The 18,353-nt window shown below is 40.3% G+C and overlaps 1 protein-coding gene across 1 annotated transcript in view; it reads left to right on the plus strand.

The window, feature by feature from the left end:
• The window catches only part of LOC100697272 (zonadhesin), a 28,863-nt gene extending 12,499 nt beyond the window's left edge, over nt 1–16,364 (plus strand). Inside the window, exons 24-51 of the mRNA XM_025897825.1 lie at nt 322–458; nt 708–833; nt 1,042–1,221; nt 1,864–2,088; nt 2,220–2,346; nt 2,524–2,723; nt 2,817–3,029; nt 3,150–3,295; nt 3,729–3,856; nt 4,030–4,174; nt 6,598–6,730; nt 6,881–7,021; nt 7,131–7,257; nt 7,346–7,557; nt 7,648–7,810; nt 7,912–8,000; nt 8,789–8,949; nt 10,253–10,367; nt 10,738–10,934; nt 11,014–11,062; nt 11,964–12,110; nt 12,214–12,546; nt 12,726–12,823; nt 12,909–13,015; nt 13,120–13,199; nt 13,995–14,023; nt 14,110–14,241; nt 14,660–16,364. Of these exons, the coding sequence (XP_025753610.1) occupies nt 322–458; nt 708–833; nt 1,042–1,221; nt 1,864–2,088; nt 2,220–2,346; nt 2,524–2,723; nt 2,817–3,029; nt 3,150–3,295; nt 3,729–3,856; nt 4,030–4,174; nt 6,598–6,730; nt 6,881–7,021; nt 7,131–7,257; nt 7,346–7,557; nt 7,648–7,810; nt 7,912–8,000; nt 8,789–8,949; nt 10,253–10,367; nt 10,738–10,934; nt 11,014–11,062; nt 11,964–12,110; nt 12,214–12,546; nt 12,726–12,823; nt 12,909–13,015; nt 13,120–13,199; nt 13,995–14,023; nt 14,110–14,241; nt 14,660–15,142 (4,423 nt within the window). The 3' untranslated portion in view covers nt 15,143–16,364. The remainder of the gene's footprint in view (nt 1–321; nt 459–707; nt 834–1,041; nt 1,222–1,863; nt 2,089–2,219; nt 2,347–2,523; nt 2,724–2,816; nt 3,030–3,149; nt 3,296–3,728; nt 3,857–4,029; nt 4,175–6,597; nt 6,731–6,880; nt 7,022–7,130; nt 7,258–7,345; nt 7,558–7,647; nt 7,811–7,911; nt 8,001–8,788; nt 8,950–10,252; nt 10,368–10,737; nt 10,935–11,013; nt 11,063–11,963; nt 12,111–12,213; nt 12,547–12,725; nt 12,824–12,908; nt 13,016–13,119; nt 13,200–13,994; nt 14,024–14,109; nt 14,242–14,659) is intronic.
• Nucleotides 16,365–18,353: the final 1,989 nt, after the last annotated feature.

The raw sequence follows: 18,353 nt of genomic DNA on the forward strand, positions 1-18,353 counted from the left end.
TTGAACACTGTAATCATCAGTTACAATGCTCAAAGACAAACACTCACTGTTATCACATCAGGATGCACAAGTATGTCATGATCAGCAGCCACGGTTCACTGCCAAAACCAAATGACTGCCTTCATATGCATGATCATAATCAACTCAGAGTAAACATTAAACTAGAAGAGATGATGTTATTATCTTTGTATTTGTTTAATGGAGCATTTCACATTTCAGAGTCTTCTAAATTAATTATGTGTGCATAGGCATATGTTTCTTTGTGCATGGAGTGAACCTTGTGGTTTTATGTATTCACTAACTAACTGTATGTTTCTTTAGGGGTGGTAAGATCCAAGGTGTTTGTGCTGCAGGGTACATCTGTGTTTCTGGAAGCACAGATTTCACCCCCCAGGGACCAGTGTTTAACTTAACCCAGTGCCAGTGGGGTGTGCAGTGTGCTGGACCGTGTCCACCAGGTGCAATATATATTATATATATCTATATCTATATCTCTATCTCTATCTCTATCTATCTATCTATATATATATATATGTATGTATATGTATGTAGAGAGAGAGAGAGATAATTTTAAAAACTAACAATGTAGAAGAAACTACCAACAAATCAATGTTAATGCTTTTATTCTCAGATTATTTGGCTCAGATCTCTCCAGGTGTAGTTTAGCTAAATAAATTGTTAAATACCAAATGTTTCCTTTATTCTAGGTTTCTATTGCCCCGAAGGCACAAAACAGGCTCAGCTGTGTCCTGCAAATACCATCAGAAGCTCCCCAGGAGGTGCCAGCCTACAGGATTGCTTACCTTGCCCACCCCAGTATTGGTGCAAATCTGGTATGAACTGAGTGAAGTTTTGTAGCCATTTTAATCAAGTATTAAGGGTAAAAATACTCCATTTTAATCACGATACTAAAATTTTCTGATCTGATGAAAGGGAATAGGAGAGGCTGATCTCTTCGTAGCATAAAAATTGTTCGAGTATATACCAAGTATCAGAAACCTGTTTTCCTCCTAAACGACTTTTTGTTATGTTTGCTTGCAGGAGACCCAGTTGCTCATCTGTGTCCTGCTGGTCATTACTGTGACGGTCTGCCTGGTGGCGACTTTGGTGGAGGGACTGGTGCCAGGCCATGCCCTCTCTACACTTATCGAGCTTCTCCTGGAGCACACAGCAAGGGTGACTGCCTGCCATGCCCACCTGGTTCACACTGTAACAGCACAGGTCTGATACACAGGCCATATCCTCATGTTTTAAAAGATAAACTCAGATTTAATCTATAAATGTAACTGATCCCTTTTGCTACCTTGTAGAAGCTACATCTCTTCCATTCTGTTATTCAGTTCTGATTATACCCTGTGCCTACAGTATGGTGCACTGTAATACATTTTAAAATACATCTGTAATCATTTTTCTCTGTTTGGTTTAAATGCACATTTGCAAGGGCAATTCAAAGCCAACTCCTTTCAAGACTGTATTATTGTCAGTATACAGTGTATGGAGTGCATTATCATAGTTGTGCCTAAACTATGAATGAAGGAAATGTGATGGGAGGGAAGGCATTTAATTTTTAACTCTTCACCTAAGGCCACAGGCAAGATGGAGCACTGAATTTTCAAATAGGAAAACAAAACTTTTTTCTGGTCCTCTCACAAAAGTTTATGGTTGGAACTAAATCATATTGTTGCTTTACCTTGTGGATAATGTGTAGCAGATTTCTTTTGCTGCCTCTATGTGGGAATTAATGAAGGCTTATTAAAACAATGGACAGTAAAGAACTACCCTTCTGTTATAGTAATTTTAGTGAGCTTTGTGATTCATATGTTATAGTGATAAGTTGGTTTTAGAAAATGGTCATTTTTGTAGGGCTGACAGACTACTCCAAATATCCCTGCCCACCTGGCTTCTGGTGCAGTGGGACTGGGCCTCCCATCCTCTGCCCTGCAGGCACCATGAGGCAGCTTCCAGGAGCTGCTGCACCCAGCCAGTGTGAACTCTGTGCAGGGGGAACTTTCTGCCCACACCCCCAGGATACAGGAAAACCCAACGTGGAAGGGATACCCTGTCGGGCTTCCTATCAGTGTCCTGTTGGTGGGTTTGTCGGAATAGTATTATGTGAAAGCTCATTTTAGCCTCTGGATGCGATGTCTGAACCTTTTTGAAATTCCTTCCTTTCCAAACATAGCAGTGAGTGTTGTAACAAGTGTTTGATCATAATCTAGGTGCGGTTTCAGAGAGGCCATGCAGAGCTGGATCGTACTGTGGACCCCAAACTGCTGAGCCTGAAGCCTGTCCAGAAGGTTATTTTTGCCCTGAAGGATCTCATTCCTACAACAGCCCCAAACAACTGTGAGTACACGACAGCTCTAACAAGCTAAATCTGGCACAGAGGCAAGTGTCCACTCTGTGTGATATAAAATATGAGAGGCTTTAACTGTTGAAATGATGAAAGCTTGATAGGTTTTGACTGATTCTACTTCATGTGGTTTAAAGCTTTATAAATAACCCTGTTACCATGCTCCACAGCTGTCCATTTCCATACTACTGCCCAGCCAACAGCTCTTCCATGAAGTCCTGCGATGGCGGCTCTATGCCTGCCAACACTAGTAGGCTCAGAGGGTCCAAAAACAGCTGCTGTATTGTGTGTGAGGGGGGCACCTATCGTCCATCTCTACCCTCCATTCTGCAATGCCTTCCTTGTCCACCAGGATACTTCTGCCCCCCAGGTACTTTATATACGTTTTGGCAGGAATTTTTCATCCTCTCAAATGATCTCAATTGTACAGTATTTCTCATTTCATACACATTTAATGCAACAGGTGCAGACAACTACAAGAAAAACCCTTGCCCTCTTGGCTATGTCTGCCCTTTGGGATCCACCCAGCCGATATCCTGCCCACCTGGCTCATTCGGCAACCTAACTCGTGCTGAGAAAATGGATGACTGTCGCCTATGTCCAGAAAACACCTTCAACCACCTGCCTGCCCAGAAGGCCTGCTTCCCCTGTGGTAGCTCCTCCACCTCACAAGCTGGTTAGAGCAGGAAATAAATCTTAAATGACTGATTTAAGAAGTTTTTATATTAAACTTTGTTGCGAGGAGTTGGAAATCAGCACCACGAACTGCCATGCCGTGTGTCGCTTGCTTTCTCAGGTTCTTTTTCTTGTACCTGCATTGGCAAGAACCGTGCTTTCCAGTATTCCGATGGTTCATGTTTGTGCAGAACTGGCTTTATCTTCTACAACGAGCTGGATTTTAAAATATCTACTGCCAATAGTGAATTGGACTGCCAGCCTGAGGTCAGTTAAAACCATTAAGGTATTTGGTTTAATCTATGCATTTTTTCCTCAATAATGCGTGTATTGACTCAAAACCATACACTTCACTTTGACAGTGTGAAATTTTCTAATTTTCTTTTTGTTCCTGCGCAACTCTGTAGATTCACCTGCAAACCACCATTCAGCTGTCTAACGTTGAAAAGAGCTTTTCATGAATCACAAGAAAAGCTTTCCTCTTTGTAACAAAAAAAAAATGCAGTCAAGATTTGAAGCCATAATTTAACTTTGACTGACTCCCTTTGCAATACATTTTGCCTTTCCACATTCTTTTTGTCATATGGAAGTATGGAGAAGACTATACTGTGGTGTAAATGAAGGTTCAGTCACACATGATGCAACATATTGCAAAAACCTTGTATGCCCTTTCGGAAGTCTGAGTTTTTGTTTGTTTCAGGTGAACAGACGATGTTTCACAGGAGAGGTGCGCTTGGCAGCATCCAGAGAGTGTGTGTCACCGTCCCTCCACTCCTGCAATATCACCTGCGGACCACATGGAGGAACTCTGGATGCGGAGATGGGCATGTGAGTCACACTTATCACCTTTTTCCTTTACAAAATCATGTGAGTCGACACCGATTTACTGTTGCTCTGTAACAACTACTAAAGCTACATCTAATAAAAAAGTGAATTAGGATTCTAGCCGGTATACAGCCTGATATGTTGCCTTTCTGTCTCTTGCCTTATCTGCACCCCAGCTGCCAGTGTGAGCGATACGTGTCTGCTGAGGAGCTTTGTAATACATCGTGCCTTTCCAAACTGCCTCAGCTCTCTGCTCAGCTTTCGCCAGATGGACACCTGCTGCTCAGCGTCAAAGAAAGCCATAGCATGGTCTGGGCAAAGGTGATGGAAGGTTAACATGGGCCACTGACAACTGTTGATCAGCTACACCTTGCAAGGATATCCAGCTATCCAATTCAATTATTTCTCTTATAATTGGTGATCAGTTACTCTAAATGTGTGCAGGAATTAGAGGAGGGATATTTGAAAAACAAGTACAAATACAACATTAGAACTGTACTGACGCAGCCAAGAGACTCCTCACACTGTAGGGTTTAGCTACATCAATTAGTAGGCAGAAAGCTTTTAACAAGGTTTCGGCCAGCCCGAGTCTCAGCAGGATGTGAAAAAATGTTGCAACTGCAGATTTTGTGATATCATTGCATATGATGAAGCGACAGTTATAAATAATGAAGTCTGCTCACCATCAAAGAAAAAATATTTCGTTATTCCAAGTTATTCCAGCAAGAGGCTATTTCATTTTCTGTGAGTTTCATCATATATACAGTGCTGTGCAAAAGTCTTGAGCCACCCCTCGTTTCTTTATATTTTGCTTCCAAGGAGCCAGATTTGTAATTTTTTAAAGTTGGCTTGAGTTCCCCAGGTTTTCTGTTTTTCCAGGGTTTTATTTTAACACCGCCTTTTTATTTGTATCTTTAGGCACTTTGTTAATCACAGCCAGTCACAAAAACACATATTGTTTTCCTATTTCTTTGGTTGAAACTATGAAAGATCCCAATGATAACAGTTGAACAGGCATAAAACAGTAGTTTTTGCACCCACGTGCCAATTCCCAAGGAGTTATTAGCTGAAAACTTGACATATGTCAGCTGGGTGTGCAGTGTGTCCTTAAACATTGAGGAAACTGAACAAGTGGAGGACCAGCAAAGACGGGCTAGGCCTAACAAACTGTAGCATATGAGCAGTATCTTCAAGTCATTTCCTTTAGAAATAGGAAAAAATCCAACAAAGTCCTGACACAGGACCCGAGAAATGCATGTGGCACTTCAGTTGATGCATGTGCTGTTCACTGAAGTCTCATCAGACATGGTCTCAGCAGAAGGGTGTCTGTCAAGAAACCATTCTCAAAGAAGGGAAAAGGCACATGCCAAACTGCACAAGAACTGGAACTGTCGTCAGATTTTTGTCAAAATGTATAAAGCAGGTCCCAAAGGGAGCGTCTATAGACATCTGTAAAATATGTTGGAAGCTGTGTCATGGTTTGGGACTGCATTACAGCCTGTGGTCTTGGAATCTTGTCAAAATTGATGGAACCATGCAGAAAAGTACTGTCACATTTTGATCCACCATGCAGTACCACCTGGAAAGTGTCTGATTGGCAGCGGCTTCACTTTTCAGCATGACAATGATCCCAAACACACTGCCAATGCAGTAAAAGCATGACCAGTAAAGTGGATAGAAAAACACACAATGGCACTGTATCGTTCCTTCCCAGAGCTTGGACCTCAACATTACTGATGCAGTGTGGGACAATTTTGACAGAGAAAAGAACTAAAGGCATTCAAAGAAACGCTTTGAATGTCCTTCAAGAAGCCTGGAGAACAACTTTTAATAAGAGGAAATCTTGCCGAAAAGAGTTCAGGTTCTAAAATAATAAAGGTGGCCATGCCAAATATTAACTTAAGTTCATTAGAATTCTACAAACTGCGTTTTTGTCTTAAATAATATAAGTTCCATCTATTGTAATGTAGTGTAGTGTAGTGGCAAGTGAAAGGTAGCTGGCTTTGTGGTTGGGTCAGGAAAAGCATAAAACTGTGCCAAATCAAGCAATTTGCAGAGCTACCCCACTTGTAACAAGGGCGCAGCCAAAAGCAGCTTTATACTGTATTTCCATTAATGTTTGTACATGTTTCACCCCCAACCAATCGCAGCAGATGGATGCTCCTCCCTGAACCTGGTAGTGCTGGAGGTTTCTTCCTGTTAAAAGGGAGTTTTTCCTTCCTACTGTCACCAAGTGGTTGCTCATAGGGTGTTGTTTGATTGTTGCGGTTTTTCACACTGTTATTGTAGGGTCTTTAACTTTCTTACCACCGAGGTGACTGATGTTATGATTTGGTGCCATGCATATAAAATTGAGTTGAATTGAAAATTTAATTGAATCTTTGCTCCTATTTTCCTATTAAAACATAAAGAAATAAGGCGTCTTCAGACTTTTGCACAGTTCTGTAAATGTGCATGTTATTTGTCTAACAACAAAAATATCAATTTTCTCAAGTGAAGGATATTTTTATTAATGTGACCAAGGTGTAGCATGGCATTACTGTGAATGTGTATTGGAACACATACTGAACATTACATATAAATACAAACTGACAAATATTAGCAACTGGAAAAACTATAGTTAAAATAGAAACACAGTATGGCACAATTGTTCCTTACATTATGTTTTCTCTCCAACATAATAGATACAAAATAACATGCTGTGTTCTAATGTTCTAGTCTGTGTTATTTCCTTTTATTTTCAGAGAATAACAAATATTTTAGGACCAGATATCCATTCAAAGAATATTGGGAAAACACACTTGGTCCAGTTTGACTCTGAAGGAGTGTTTGGCTGGATTCCCACACAAAAAGATGTCATCAATCAGTTTCTGTCAGGTGATTAGAGCTGACATGTTGATTGATATATTTTCTTTTGCCATGCAGTCCATTTGTTTTCTGTATCTACCACCAATTAACTGGAAACATTTTGGCTTTAATTGGTTGACAAAACTGTGCAATCTGTGACACAGTGTTATCTCTTTACAGAGCCAATAGAAGTCCTAAAAACAAGACCCAGAAATAGAAGAGACACAGAGGATCTGGCTGTCTTACCTCGAATCCCCAACCCTATTGCCTGTCTTTCCTCTGGTGACATGCTCATTTTTCATCTCACCATCAACCACACAGGTACAGCTTTTTTTTTTTTTTACTTTTACCATGATTTTATCACAGTGTGTGATTTTTTTCTTTTTTTTTAAACAACTGTCCTCTTACTTCCAACTTTGAAATCTCTAAGACCGCCATCTCAGCCACTTTCCAGTTTATCAAAAAGACCACCTGTTTAACAGCAACCCCAGCTGGGACTTTGGTGCCTTTAGGCATCTGCAGATACTCATGAAGCAGACAAACTTTAACTCCTCAAGGTAATATATCCTCATATAACTGTGGCCACAAAGTATCGTCATCTTATGTTCTAATTTGTATTCCTCTTTGTCATCTTTCCATTGTCAGGTTTGCCCATGTTTTTTCAGAAACGGGGAAGTACGTGTTTGTTGACAGTGTTGTCCCAGAGTGGAGTCTGGTAGTGGTAGTCAGTGAGGAGGGGACAGAGTGTGACCCCAGGGCTGCTATGTTTCAACCCATGACCCCAGCACAATTGGTCAATCACGGGATTGTCAAGAAACACAGACTAAACCTTCTGCCCGACTGGGGAGTGATTGCTGGTGGGTATTTGTATTGCTGACTGAAGTGTTTACAGGGGGATTATTGTAATGAATTAGCTTTCACCATGACACAATGCTGACTGTGTGCAGGGATCCTTAGTCTGCTCTTGGTTGTGGTCGTAATTCTGACCACTACAGTACTAGTTTTGCGACCTAGCAAAGCAAAGCTTGTCTCCCAGTGGAGGATAAAGCCAAAGTGGCGCAGCCTTGGGGAGCCTTTCTGTCCGATGGAGTGTGCATGCAGCAGAGAAAGGTATACTGGTGTGACAGCAGTGCTGACTTTGTGTTTTAAAAATTACATAAAACACTTTTAAACAAGTGAAAATAAACAAAATTTGAGTCTTTGTGTTTCAGCTTAGTGGTCCCAAGCCAAGGTGACTACCTTGGTAGTAGAGGTGTTGGAGAAGGAGCAGAAGCTGAGGAGCCTGCTATTTCAAAAGGAGGTAAGCCCCTTGTTTAATACTGTGCCACTGCTTTTTGGTTCTTTTATCAAACTCTCTACTCTAAGGGTTTTGAAGTAATTGCAATAACTGTGTCAGAGCAGTGGTGGAGAGTAATTTTTTGGCCTGCTGGAGCCTAAACATGCTTTAATTTGTATTCAATTAAATATGGTATCACAGTATATGAAACTTCAGTCTAAAATGCATTTAAAGTCTACTTTTATGACTTACTGCAACTATGTTTTATCAAATTCACTAAGTAAGTTTTCTGTACCTCTTGGATGACTTGGCCAATAACCAAAGACTAAAAGTTTTCCAGAAAAGTTTAACTAAAAACAAACTTTGGCAGCTCCCTTTCATCAACTTTTCACTACATTTGCCTTGTTTCTTTCTAATCTCTGATAGTGGAGTTGACGGTAATGTTTCTCAGTTGATGCTTATTGCATTATTCATGCAGCTTGATTGGGCGTTTAAATGCCAATTGGCCTAGCCATTATGAAACCATCACGCATGACCAGCTAGCAGTTAACAGCCTATTCCACATTTGATTGACGATAAAGAAAATAATGGCTTATATCATACTGTAATGGCTTGTGCTGTTACCACTAAAGAAAGCTAGACCGACTCCACTAAATTACTATGGAGCCAAACTGAGCTTATAATTTCGATGTGCGCTCATGCTTCACGAGATCATCTCCTCAGATCTTAAAGATGTCATGATGAGGCCCTTCTGTTATTTTTTCAGGCCATTTCAGTCTTTCCCATTGTTGACATTTACTGGCCCTGTTTAGGAGGAGTGCCGGGGTGCTGTGATTTGGAGGAGTTCAATGTGAAGACTCTTTACGACAAGCTGGAGGATCAGAACCTCCATATAGCCTCACAGCTGGCCCGGCACCGCAAAGACATACAGGAGTTTTATAGAAACATCTGTCAACACACTGAATCACTCAAGGTGAGTTTTAATATTGTAATAAATAATGCATGGAATAATCCAGTAAAGCTGTTGGATAAATTATCTTGCCACCACAGTTCATGTTTGGTACATGATCACGTTAACCTAAAAAACATCCATCAGGTGGGGATGCCTGTCGCCCTGAGGGTAGGGCAGGTCATCTATTGATCGGTTGATTGATCTATTGTGTTATTGGTGGATTGGTCTCTGGTTGCTTCAGTCTGCATGTCAAAGCATCCTTGGACAAATAACTGACCCCAAGTCATTGCCAATTCATTCATCGAACTGTGAATGTTAGATAGGAAGCGCTTAGAAGCAGAACAAAGGGGCGGTGTAGTGGTTAGCACTGTTGACTAACAGGGAGAAAGTCCTGGGTTTAAATCCACCATCCGGAGTTTCCATATTTTCCATGTTCTCTCCATATCTGTGTGGTTGTCTCCTCACGAAGTTCAGAGAGTAGTTAATTAGTTTTTTTGTTCTACCATTAATTTAGAAAAAAACAAAAGAAACTTCACAGCTGGGACACTCCAGCCTGCAGATGGCAAATAAGGTTTTTTGATTAATAAAATGATTAATAGCAAACTCCTTTTAAGAGGTGAAATCAAATTAACGTCTGCGGTACATCTGAGCAATGTTTACAATGACTACCCTTATAGGATCCTTTACACCTGGGATGTCAAACTAATTTTATATTCTGGCCCTTACACTTCATACCCATGCTCTATGCAACCATGTTTGCTGGGAGTCTGGCTGAAGATGGCTGCGTCCCATTTTATCCTCTAGCATGTGAGACCTCCTTACACTGATTAATGGTGCCTCATTGCGTTGCTGCTCTCAATGATACCCCAGCTCCTTTTTATTATTTGTTTACCATCAAACCAGCACCTCAAAGAGAAGCGGTTTGAATCCAAGAAGCGCTCCTTCTCATAAACAGTTGAAGTCATTTATTGAAAGTTTCAGTTAATGTTTTTTTTGTTTTGTTTTGTTTATTAATGATGAGTAAATCGCTTACCACACTTTATAGGTCAGTTATGAACCATTAATAAGAACAACTTATGGACTTGCTTGTGTGAAATCCTCAATATACATGACACTAAGTTTCCCTGCAATATGTAGTAAATAAGTTAATTGTTATTGCTTTAATAATTTAAAAAACTGACGTTAAAAACTGTTTTTTTTAACAAATGTTGTTTTTTTTAGAAAGTGCTACTTTCAGTGACTAATTGAAAAAACACATACATAATAATGCAATCTTGTTCCCCTCAAGGAAACAGAATAAAAAAATTCTTTATCCTTCTTTCAGAATGCCTTGGAGAATATGGATCATAAAAAAATGAGCCTCCTTAAAGAGATATTAGTTCATAAAACAATGAAGGATGAACCATCTGGCAGCAGTGTGGGGGAGAGACATACACAAGGTAAAAATAAATGATGATGATCATGAGGATAAGAGTAATGTCTTCTACTGAAGATGAATGACCGTCTCTAATAATAAGATAGATCATTAAAGGAATATTTAGTCAGTCTGGGAAATGTGAATTCTTCATTTCTTGTTGCGAACCACATGCATGTATCATAGCTGTAAAGTTATAGACAATTACTGTAGCTTAGCATAAAGCACCAAAGTGTAAAGATGATAATATGTGGTTTGTGTTGTGTGTTCGGTGGACCATCACACAGAAGCATGCTGGCTGTTTCTTGTTGTGCATTAAGGGAGATGGAAATTTATGTCACTGTTTTAATTTTTTTTTTTTTTTTGTATGTAACTGAACATCCCCATCACTCAAGCTGAGGCCTGCATGCCATTGCTGGGAGCTGTGGTCAGGTCAGTGGAAACTCTCTTATGCAGGCTGACAGGAGACGCTTGGCAGAACCAGGATTTGTCTGGTCCCCTCTACAGTCATACAGGTCATCACGATACCAGAGAGTGTGAGGCGCAAGCTGGATACATGCAACCCAATGACACTAACATGTGTTTTATGCAGGTACTGCAGTGGCATTCTCTTTGTATTGTGTATTTATGATATGAAGTAGAGAGTAAATTCCTCACTCAATGATCCACAGTTTTCATCAGTGAATGTGACCAAAGCAGGAGCTCTTCCACACGAGCCCGGTAAGGAATAAATCTCTACTGTATATGCTGCAATCGGTTGCATGTACAATAGTATCAGAATATTACACCGATCAGGCATAATATTATGAACACCGACAGGTGAAGTGATTATCTCTCTTTATCATGTCACCTGTTAGTGGGTGTGATATATTAAGGAGCGAGTGAACATTTTCTCCTTAAAGGTGATGTGTTTGAAGCAGGAAAATGGGCAGGCAAAAGGATTTGAGCAAGTCTGTCAAGTGTCAGATTGTGATGGTTAGACGAATGGGTTCTCTGGAGCATCTCCAAAACTACAGATCTTGTGGGGGAAGGAAGGAACTGTGGTGAACCAGTGACAAGGTCATGGGCAGCCAAGGCTGATGCACAAGGGGAGGGAAGGCTGGCCCATGTGATCAGAAAAGAGGTAAGCTACTGTAGCTCAGATTGTAAAGATAGTTTGTGCTGACAGAAAGGTGTCAGACTACACAGACATCGCAGTTTGTTTTGTGTGGGGCTACACAGTTGCAGACTAGTCAGGGCACCCATGCTGACCTCTGTCCACTACTGAAAGCTCCAACAATGAGCACGCGAGTATCAGAACTGGACCACGATCAATGGAAGAAGGTGGCCTGATCTGATGAATCATATTTTCTTTAACATGATGGCCGCATATATGTGCATCACTTACCAGGGGAACACCTGGCAGCAGGATGCACTATGGGAGGCAAGTCAACAGCGGCATCAAGCATCTTTGGGTTGTGTTGGACAAACAGGTCTGATCCATGGAGGCCCCACCTCACAACTTACAGGACATAAAGGATGTGTTACCAACATCTGATCCAGATACCAGGTGTCCATAATCCTATGCCTGGTTAGATTATAGTACAATATGTTCTGCTAATGTTATTTCTCTGTGTCCTAGACCATTTACAGAGCACAGCTCCTTCTTTAAGTGATCATGACCTGTCCAAGCTTATCACGATATCACCTCTATTCAAGACCCTGCAAGAGATTCAACAATCTTTACAAAATCTCACCATGGATGAGTCAAAACAATATTTTAGCAATGGTACAGAAACATTATAGAGAGATCTCTAAAACAGACATGATATTTGATCAACGCAACATATACCAAGTCCTAAAATTATCTCTTTTTTTTTTCTTTTTACAAGCTGCAGATAATTCTGCAAAGGGGAATTATGATGGGCAGCTCATCCCGACTGCACTGGACAACCTCTCCCCACAGCACTCTGCCATTTTTCTGTTTGGTTGTCAGGTGATGCAGTTGCTTGAAAACTGCCCCATGTTCCCCAGTGCTCTTCTCCTGCTGGCCAAGTCGATTCCATTCGCTCCATCTTCCTCTAATGAGGGTCTACTGTCACACTGCTCCAGGGACTTTTATTTTGATGCGACCAATCAAATCCTTTATCTGTCAGAGGCAAAGCTTCAGCACGTGGGACATTTCATCTCTGTCATCCTGCAGTCAATGGCCCAGATAGCATCTGGTAATCAGAGAGACACCAATAGAAGACAGTTCTGAAGGACAGTCTCATGTCCTGGTTTGGCAACTGTCATATATTGTACAGAGTAATATCTCTGGCAATTAACTTTGAAAGCACAAAGTATCTAATCTTCTTTAAAAACACTGTGATATATAGATTTGTATATGTATTTTTTAATCCAGGATCCAAACCCCAGAGCTTTATGCAAGCACTCCATGAGGCCATTTCAGCTCTAAGCCTTCAGTTGTTCAATGTTTCTTTCAAATGCAGCACAGCAGAGGTGTGTAAGTGCTCTTTAAACCTCACTCATCATTCTCATAGTATAAAAATGGAGGCAGATAACATTTTATGCCTTCTTTTAACAGTCCAATTTCGATGCGTTGAAGGGGCGGAATAACACATTAGTTGAGGAATTTCTCAACATTAGAGTTCCCACTGAAGCCCGCTTCACTGAGCACCTATTAGCTAGCAGGTTGGTCAGACAGATAAAGATTACAGCAGAATAAATGAGGTATGCCATTTCAGCAAAGTATTTATATTACAATATATAATATTTCTCCCCTTCTGCCTATTCAGACTCAAGAAATACAAATATTTCCAGCTGGAGCAGCTCATTTCTGAACTCAAACATACTCCAGCTCAGGCCACAGACAAAGGTATGGCAACTGTTGAAGATCAAAAATAATTTATATTACCTAAAATACTCACAGGATTGTCACTGTGTATTTTTTGCTGTAAAACAATAAATATCACATTAAGGGGTCTTTGCAAAGCTACTATCTACAAGTAAAGTGAAAACAGACTTTCACCAGCTTCATAAATAAAATAGTTCATATGCTAAAGGTTGCAAAATTAATTGAATAAAAAAAATACAGTTGTGGCATTTGTTGTCAGTATAGGAAAATGTATAAGCAGCTGCGAACAAAACATCATCATGTGTTGATCAGCTGAAATTCGGTGGAAATTTGTTGCAGTACTATTTTCTTATCTGTGGACTGATTTGATGCTTTAAACTTCTGCTTTTGACCATGAAGCCTCAATAACATCAGCAAGCGGTTTTGCAAAACAATGACCATAATAATAATCCAGCCCTAAAAGTTGATGAACAAACCCATCTGTGATTTCATGCAGATGTTGTTCATTTTATTTTTGCCACTCAAAACATAAAAGCATCATTAAAGTATTATATGAGGTCCTGGAGAGATTTTTTGTTTTGTTTTTGTTTTGTTTTTACGCTGTTAAGCACCTAAAAGACTTTTGTTCCAGAAGAGCGGTCCAAGGTCCTGGTGAACAGAGTTCATGACTTCCATAAAACCATGATATTGAGGGCTGAAGTGCACTGGGTGGTTTTTGTGCTTCATATAATCACATATTGTTGGGTGTTTCTTTTGTCGTATTTTCCATTCTACAGATTCCAGGCACAAATTTTTATTCTATTGTTTTTTTTTCAGGTTTACCACCAAAAGGGACACCAGTGCAGGTATAAATATAAAAAATGAAACAGAATTTTAATATAGAATGAACCGTCAAACACCACAAGCCAATTAACCATTATTTCGCTTCCAGATGTCATGTATAGAAGAAGAAATTGATCGCATGAACGAGTCATTCTTGCTGCTGAGCACGCAACTACAGAAGAGAGCTGAAGTGAGCACATGGCTAAAAGAAAGAGAGAACAGCGCTGGAAACCATTCTGCAGTAATTAGCTGGAATATTATACACTGCACATATAATTACATAATCCAAAGAATGAATCCATGTGTTCATTTAATTGTGTTGCGAAGGGCTTTTAAATGATCTCTTTGTGTTTTGATTTCCTCCAAGTTTCACTTCAGCGTTGTGAAATGATCTCGTTTGATTTGTCAGTATCTGCTATTGCCGCATTTCATACATATAAATGGCATATTGCAGTGATTGAATGATGATAACTCATTTTAATCTACGATATTCATGCTGATGTTCAGCCTTGACTTAAAAGAGAGATGCGTAAATCAGTATGCATGAACATGATCTGTGTCTGAATTTGCATTATTGCTCGAGACTATGTGCACGAACTCATTCATATCTTTACTCCACATCATTTACAATACATGCTCTGTGATCTATTCTTCTGCAGAGGGCAACTCCAACAGACATGCCAAGCCTGAGTCGTAATGGAACAATCCTGCTGGAACTGAAGAGACGCTATGTATTACAGCGCCTCAATGAGCTCCAAATCACATTAGGCCAGATCACACGATGCCAGCAGCATGACAGCAAGTCGAAAGATGGGACAAGAGGCTGCACACAAACAGACAGCAGCACCACGCAGCAGGGAGAAAGTGAGAATTATGGTAGTACAGATGGCTCGAGCCCCAACGATGGCCAGCGGCAGGACAGTATTTCAGCTAGCCACAGTCACAGCCAACAAGCCGAAGAGAGCAGAGGTCTTGATAGCTATAAACTGGAGAGTCATATTTCTGACCAGAAGAGTAACACTGTCCAAAGCAACAACCCTGACACGTTATTGGGCTGCCAGACGCCAGGCACTCAAGATCTTAATGTTCCAGGAGAGCAAGAGCTAAAAAGGCAGGCTGCAATAGAAAATAAAACAAGCTAAACAGATACTGATGACATTTGAGTGCACACGGATCTGAATGTGGACAAATGATCAAGGTTTTTCTCTACACATTCCTTGTCAGTCTTTTTTCCTTCTTTGTGCTCACTAATGTTAGGGCTCGAGTGGCTATTTCTGTACAAAATTGTTGTTTTATTCGAGTAACGATACAAGTGACCTCTGTCTTCATTTTGGAGCATTTTGTAAAAACAATTCATCGTAGTTCATTTCAATTATGTGTGGATCCAGACAAAAATAATTTGCAGCAGCAAGGAGTGGCGTGACACACTCTCTCAGCTTGTCCAAAGAATTTCTTAGTCAGGAGTTAATACTGGTCTCTAAGACAGACTGTGCTCATTACCATATTCTAATTAAGACAATAAAGCTCGGCTGATTGAACACAAGGTGACACCGGTGCTTCTGTTCTACTTCCTGATCACAGCAGCTTCTCCCACGTGTCGAGGTGACAACCTGCATGTTTTTCATGAATATGTAATATTAAACTACAATAACTCTTCTCTCTCTTGCACACTTACAGGTTCTGAACTTTATTCCCCGAGCTGTCTCGTTCTAGTGAGATTTCTCTGTAACCAGCAGATTAACCGAGTGGAACTAAAAGTAGCTGCACAACTCGAAAGTCACCGATTTGATTTTGCTCCAAAAAGAGAAGTCTATGTTGCACAACTGCTGTCTTCTTCTGGTTCAATGATTTATTTGACGCATAGCGTTCTGGGTCTTATAATAGAAAGTCAGTATTCCTACAGGGGGCTGTGAGCCAAATCAGAAGGTCAGATGGAACAAGTCTTCACTTACTATCAGTGTTAGCTTAGAGGTCTGTGCCAAGTCCCCCTGGTTGAATCTGGCATTGCCCTGTGGCTCTGTGTATGTGTGTGTACACATGTGAGGTGTAGTTCAGTGACTCAATGACATTTCATGCCTTATCAATTAGATTGGCTCTGGTGCCCCTGATTTTGCATTAGTGTCCAGAGTACCTTGCAGTGGGACATGGCAACATAAAACAATGTACTGGGAAGCTCTGAGTGTGTAAATCTTTGTGGTTATTTACTACATTAGGCTTGCTCTAGTTGGTTAGATGAAAACATGGGTTATTTTTAGGAAGACTGGCTTTGTGTGATGATTGTGTAAGTATCTGTGAGTCCATATGCATAGAGTAATGTGCCTGATCTCAAATTTGCTATTTTATCCCATCTTCCCACAACAATTTGGTAAAAAACTACCCAAATGCACATAAATTTATACAACTTGGATTTTTTTTATTTTTATTTTTTTATTTTTCTAGAAAATCAAATACATTCTGCAAAAAAGAACAACAAGGATCATACATGAGCCCACTTCAAAAGAACCATCAAATTCAAATTCAAATAGGTTGACTTCAAAAGTCCACAAATAATGTATAAAACAGCAAACAAACAACATTCAAAACTTGTTCCAAATAAGACCAAATCATCATGACCTGAGAGGAAGCCTAATGTTTAGCAAGCCAGCAGTGAGGAATAATGTAAAATATCACAGGATTAAATGTGTAAATGTAAATGTGTGGAATACATTGTGTAGATGAAGAGAAATACATAACTTTGCATGTCTGTTTAAAAAACAAATGCTGAAAGTATTCAGTAAGGTTTCGTTTTTTTGTTTCGTGAAAAGGGATTAGGTCACGATAAGTGTTTAGATTACTTCATATTGAGTGTACTGTGAGGATCGTTACACCTTTCTTTGTTTCACTGGACTTTGCCTTTGTTCATGTTTCTTAAAATGAATCCTATACTCAGAATAAACTAAACTAAAGGTAATTCCAACACAGTGATAGCATGTGAAATATACAGACATAGTCCCACACTGAGAATGAATAGAAATGACACATGAGTGATTTTAAACTGCAGTATTAAGAGGCTTTTCTAGCAAGGAGCACATTAGATATACATCAGAATTTCTGGCATGTGTGATCCATGGCTGTCTGCTGTAATCACGTTATAATCTTGAAATCCTTCCAAATCCCTAGAAATCTGCTCTGTACAGTGCATCCTCGAGGATGCCTGCATGCACACACATGCACAAATAGGCATAATTATCGTACAAACATGAGCACGCACATGTACTCTCAAACCCACTCATTTCCACATTCATTCCCTTGTGCAGGCTGTTGGTTAATGATGTCAGTACACGTACATAACTGTCTTTTTGAGTTATTGATTTGGAGTTGGTACTGCCTCTCTGATGTGATTGTCATGACGGCCACCCATTTGGTAAAGTCTTTGGTCTGAACATAGGGAAAAAAAGACTTGTTATGTATTCTTTCATTATGAAAACATATTTCCTTTCTACGGCTGACATTTTTCTGCAAAACCTTTCTGATCGCAAAGCCCGTTGTTATAATCGAGATTTCTCCTCGCTGTCAGTCTGTCACACCTCATGTGGCTGCACACGGTTACCTGGGCTACTGCTGGACATTTTTCTTCTGCTTTTGCTCAGTCTCTGGACAGACCTCCTCCGCACTAGACTCCTGACCACTTACTCACTCTGCACAACTCCACCTGCTTTTTTCGATTCTGTAACTCCTCTTATAAGCTTAGCACCTCACACCTGAAGCTCAGCCTTTAAATGATGAAAGCTCTCATAAGGCCACAGCAAAAAGAGGAAAAAAACAATCAGGTGTGGTTTGAATTGTTAAAAAAGTCTTCGGCAAATTATCAGGAGGCTGTCAGAACAGCTAAAACAAAGTGACTTTTACAGACCTGGCGTTTCAATTAGGGCTATTAGCACTGCAATTATTTCCTCCTACCTCTACGCCATTGTAGGGAGCAATATGGGTTGATTCCACATCAAGCCCCCGCCTAAACATACTGACTTGCCTTATTTGCTCCCATCTTTCAAATGCTTTTTGTAAGAAAATAATTAAATAAAAGAGAGCTCCCTTTTAGGCTTCCTATTGTCATCCTGACTCTGAGGCTGTCTAAGCGAGCCTCCTGTAGTCGCCATGGCAGTGCATTACTGTTGCTATGGTTTCTCTGTCTGCAGGATATGGTTCAACCGGGCCTGCCATATTAAGTCTGCTCCTCAATGAGCCAGCCTACTGCTAATGCTGACAGCAACACACGAGTACACTCAGCTGCCTCTCTGCTTTCTACATTAAAGTCTTTACCAGTGAGAATCACAGCCCCACAGCTGCTGATTCACTCCCTGACTGTTTGCCAGT

Source organism: Oreochromis niloticus, linkage group LG14 (assembly GCF_001858045.2).
Source record: "Oreochromis niloticus isolate F11D_XX linkage group LG14, O_niloticus_UMD_NMBU, whole genome shotgun sequence".
Classification (NCBI taxonomy): Eukaryota; Metazoa; Chordata; class Actinopteri; order Cichliformes; family Cichlidae; genus Oreochromis; species Oreochromis niloticus.